Source organism: Lathyrus oleraceus, chromosome 4, assembly GCF_024323335.1.
Source record: "Lathyrus oleraceus cultivar Zhongwan6 chromosome 4, CAAS_Psat_ZW6_1.0, whole genome shotgun sequence".
Lineage (NCBI taxonomy): Eukaryota > Viridiplantae > Streptophyta > Magnoliopsida > Fabales > Fabaceae > Lathyrus > Lathyrus oleraceus.
The window spans coordinates 109038793-109042346 of record NC_066582.1 but is presented as its reverse complement, the minus strand read 5'-3'; the positions used below and the strand labels follow the sequence as shown (position 1 = coordinate 109042346).

At 32.2% G+C, this 3554-nt stretch overlaps 1 protein-coding gene across 1 annotated transcript; it reads right to left on the bottom strand.

Moving 5' to 3' along the window:
* Positions 1-998: 998 nt before the first annotated feature.
* On the bottom strand, positions 999-3187 carry LOC127073798 (uncharacterized). The gene is made up of 4 exons (XM_051015022.1): positions 2760-3187; positions 2248-2563; positions 1865-2024; positions 999-1724 (listed from the first exon to the last, which is right to left on the bottom strand). Exons 1-4 carry the CDS (start codon positions 2925-2927, stop codon positions 1256-1258), a joined length of 1113 nt encoding a protein of 370 aa, XP_050870979.1. The 5' UTR covers positions 2928-3187; the 3' UTR covers positions 999-1255.
* Positions 3188-3554: the final 367 nt, after the last annotated feature.

The window sequence follows — 3554 nt, the reverse complement described above, 5'->3', positions numbered from 1 at the left end:
TTTTATTATTAATTATTATTTGTTTAACAAATTCTTTGATATACTTTAATGTTAATGTTTGTTTAAATTTTAAGAATTTGATCTATTGATAGAAAAAAGAAGTTTTGGATCTTCAAATTGTATGTTTGAATTTCCATAGCCTCCTTAAAGAGAGATAAATATAATATCTTGTATTTGTAATTGTTCTATAAACTATAATATTTTATTTATTTTGGACTTAGGCATAAAATCTCATTGTTTTAAAATATAAATAAAAATACATTTTAATCAAACAATAAAACTTGATATACAAATATTGGGTGAGATAGCTATCTAGGGGGTTGAGCTAAATAAATTATTAATGTACGTTTATTTCCTATCAACATCATTTATGTATAATGAATGAATGTAAAACGTTATTGATAGCCATGTACATATGTCGGATCGATTCACAAAATTTGGTTAAATTCACTTTAAAAAATTTTTAAAAAAATTGATTGGATTGGATAAATGGATGGGTAAAAAAATAGATTTTGAGTAAAACTGGACTCACCCAAAAAAACTCAATAACTCACTAATCAAATATTTAGTATTATAATTATAATAATTTTGATGAATATAAACTTAACTAAACAAAGAAGATGCTCTGTCAGCAATAAACTGTTTATTCTATTCACTCCCTAATAATAAACGGTTTACTTTCTTCATTCCGTGCCTGCTTCATTTGGGAGTGAATTATTCAAACATGTTGAAGTTACAATAAAGTCTCATATTCAAGCGTTTTGAGACATTGCTTTCCAACAAAATTTGTCTGAGAATCTTTCAATTAGCAATGCTATCCAACCTTCCATTGTTTCTTTCAATCCAAAGTTCACCACTCATTAGCCTGTGTCGAGGGTTGAACAACTCAAGTATTAGGAAGATGATTAGCACCATGAAAGAGATTTCCCAAGTCAATTTATGGTTAGAAGGAGAAAGGAAAAATAAATTAAAATTTGACCGGGTTGTCGAAAATCATCTCAAATGAAACATGTCGCCTCTAATTTGTGGAAACATTAACTTTCACTAGAAGTTATGTTCAAATCAACATTCCTTTCGGAAATGATTTTAACATGTGTATAAAACTCATAACATACCAAAGTTTCTTTAAAAAAATTCAAATAAACCACACTATACCCTTGGTCACATTTCTGTCTTTCTTTCTTACTTCAATTAGTGTTTATGCCCGTGAAACCTTCACCGCCATCATACAGAAGTGTCACACGACGTGTGAACTTCAAGCGACAGATCCAAAATACTGTTGCAAGAATTGATAAAGCTCTTCCGCGACTTCAGCAGGGTACTCCTCTTGTGGAAGAAGAGCACCAGGCACTTCCACAAACTTGGTCACCCCTTTAGCTCCCTTAAGAGCTTCCATCTCGGCTTTAGACCTTTTAGGAGACCCTTTCGATGATACAACAAACACTGGTATCTTTCCTTCCAAATCTGCAAAGAGTTGAAGAAACTCCTCGCGAGATGTTACAGGATCTAGTAGCCCTGTCAAGAAAGCTGCGGGTAAGTAACGCGCTCCTTTCCGTTTTGTCAATGCGTATCTGCTTTCAACGATTGCTGGCGTGACATTATCAGGGTTGGCGTATACGTGGGATTTGTACTGTGATTGGATTGCGTTCTCATTGCTCACAAGCATGTTATACATCATCCAACCAACTGCAGGGGCCTTTAAGGTGCCTCTTAGAAAACCATATCTGTCGAGTTTAAAGAAAAGGGAGAACAAATAGAAACAAGTTATATACGCGACGATAAGTAAGAAAATAGAAATCAATGATACATTAATCAATCTCGGAGGAAAAAGACTTGACCGCTGAAAAGGGAAGCAATATAGTACCTTGTTTCCATGCTAGAATCTCGACCAAACACTATAGGTAGTGGACCAGACCAAGTTGGTGCAACAGCAGCTATAGCTTTGGGCTTCACGAGACCCTTTTTCGCAGCACGGATTACTATTGAAGCAGCATGTCCTCCTCCAAAAATCACCAAATCATTGTCTAGTTTAACACCAACAACATAAGTACACGAAAGACATAGCAGAATTTTGCAAAAACCACATAAACAAGTATTAATTCTATGTCAGCGTTCTTAAAAACCCATGAATAATAATTGCAATTTTCAATCTAACTATGGTTATGTAAAAAGATGTTGCAAAAATATAACTCCGCACAATGAAGTTATTGCAGAATATAACATCAGCCACTACTGCCATTACAGTACCTGATTGTTTTACCGGACCATCCGGTGAATTAACGAAATCAACCAGAAATTTTTCCAAAACATCAGCATTGTAATCAATCTTCGGACGATCAGAATAACCTAGACCAGGCCAATCAACAATAGTTGCGCGATAATTGACACTGCCATTCCGTTGAGCAATGTCTTGAGCCACTAATCTCCATTCCTCAACAGTGCTAACATCAGAAATGGTTGGCATCATCAGGATATTTTGTGAAGGCTCTTCACTCTCCTTCACATGTTCCTCATAATAAATATTTACTAAATTGTCCTTGAATTTCCACTGCCATTTGCTAGTCTGATAGAATATAAATCAAGCAAGATTCAACAAATTTTGACACAAACCTCAGAAATTTGCATACACCTTTGAATTATGAATCATAAAATGAAAAACAATTGCAACTAAAAATTAAGTGAAATGGCAATAATTTTGACAGAATTTAATGAAACAAAAGCAATTATCATAAAATAAAATAAAATAATTAAATTCTAACCTTCAATGGGGAAGATTTGTCGACATTGGAATAATTTAGGGTAGCTGAAGCCCGGATCTTTAGGGGTTTAAGAAGATATACAGAGTGAGAGAGAAAGGGTTTTCGAATTTTGGCGTAAAGGTTAGAACTTGAAGGTGAAGGAGTGATAAATGTTGCAGAGAGAGCCATTAGAGGATTAAGAGGTTGAAGAATGAAAAATTGAAGAGTAATAAAACAAGGTTTAAGGTTAATAAAAAACCACGGAATCGAATTTTAGGAGAAAATACTGACCGTGGACTTGATTAGATCTTTGTGTTAAGAAGGTAAATTGAAATTCACAACTATCATCAATTGGTGTCCCAAAACAACACCGATATTCTTACACTCTTTTTTCTTCATTTTTTTTATTGTGACTTTTCGCTTTACTTATTACTAACGTCTAGAAGTCTGTCCGCTTTGATTCTAAAAAAATATATAAATAGTATTATATTTTTATTTTATTTTATTTTATTTTTATTTATTTATAAAATAAATAAAGATAATAATATAAAAACTAATAAACGGTTGTATAACCGCCGTTTCTGAAAAAGAGAAGTTAAAATTTAAAATAAAATTAAAAATTATATTTGAAAGAAAAGAAAACTACACCAAAATTATATTTTTCTTTTATATATTAATATAAATTATTAATTTTTCCTTTTCTTGTTTGCTTAATCTACCCTTTCTTAGAATTTTAATTAGGGGTGTTTAGGAGTAAGATTTGATTAGTTTTGAGGAAAAAAAACTGATTAAAATAAGATTTCAACATGTAATGAA

Coding starts and splice junctions, on each gene's coding strand:
- LOC127073798 (XM_051015022.1), bottom strand. CDS start 2,927: ATGGCTCTCTCTGCAACATTTATCACTCCTTCACCTTCAAGTTCTAAC. Junction 2,025..2,247: donor TGGTCCGGTAAAACAATCAG/GTACTGTAATGG, acceptor GTGTTAAACTAG/ACAATGATTTGGTGATTTTT. Junction 1,725..1,864: donor GATTCTAGCATGGAAACAAG/GTACTATATTGC, acceptor TAAACTCGACAG/ATATGGTTTTCTAAGAGGCA.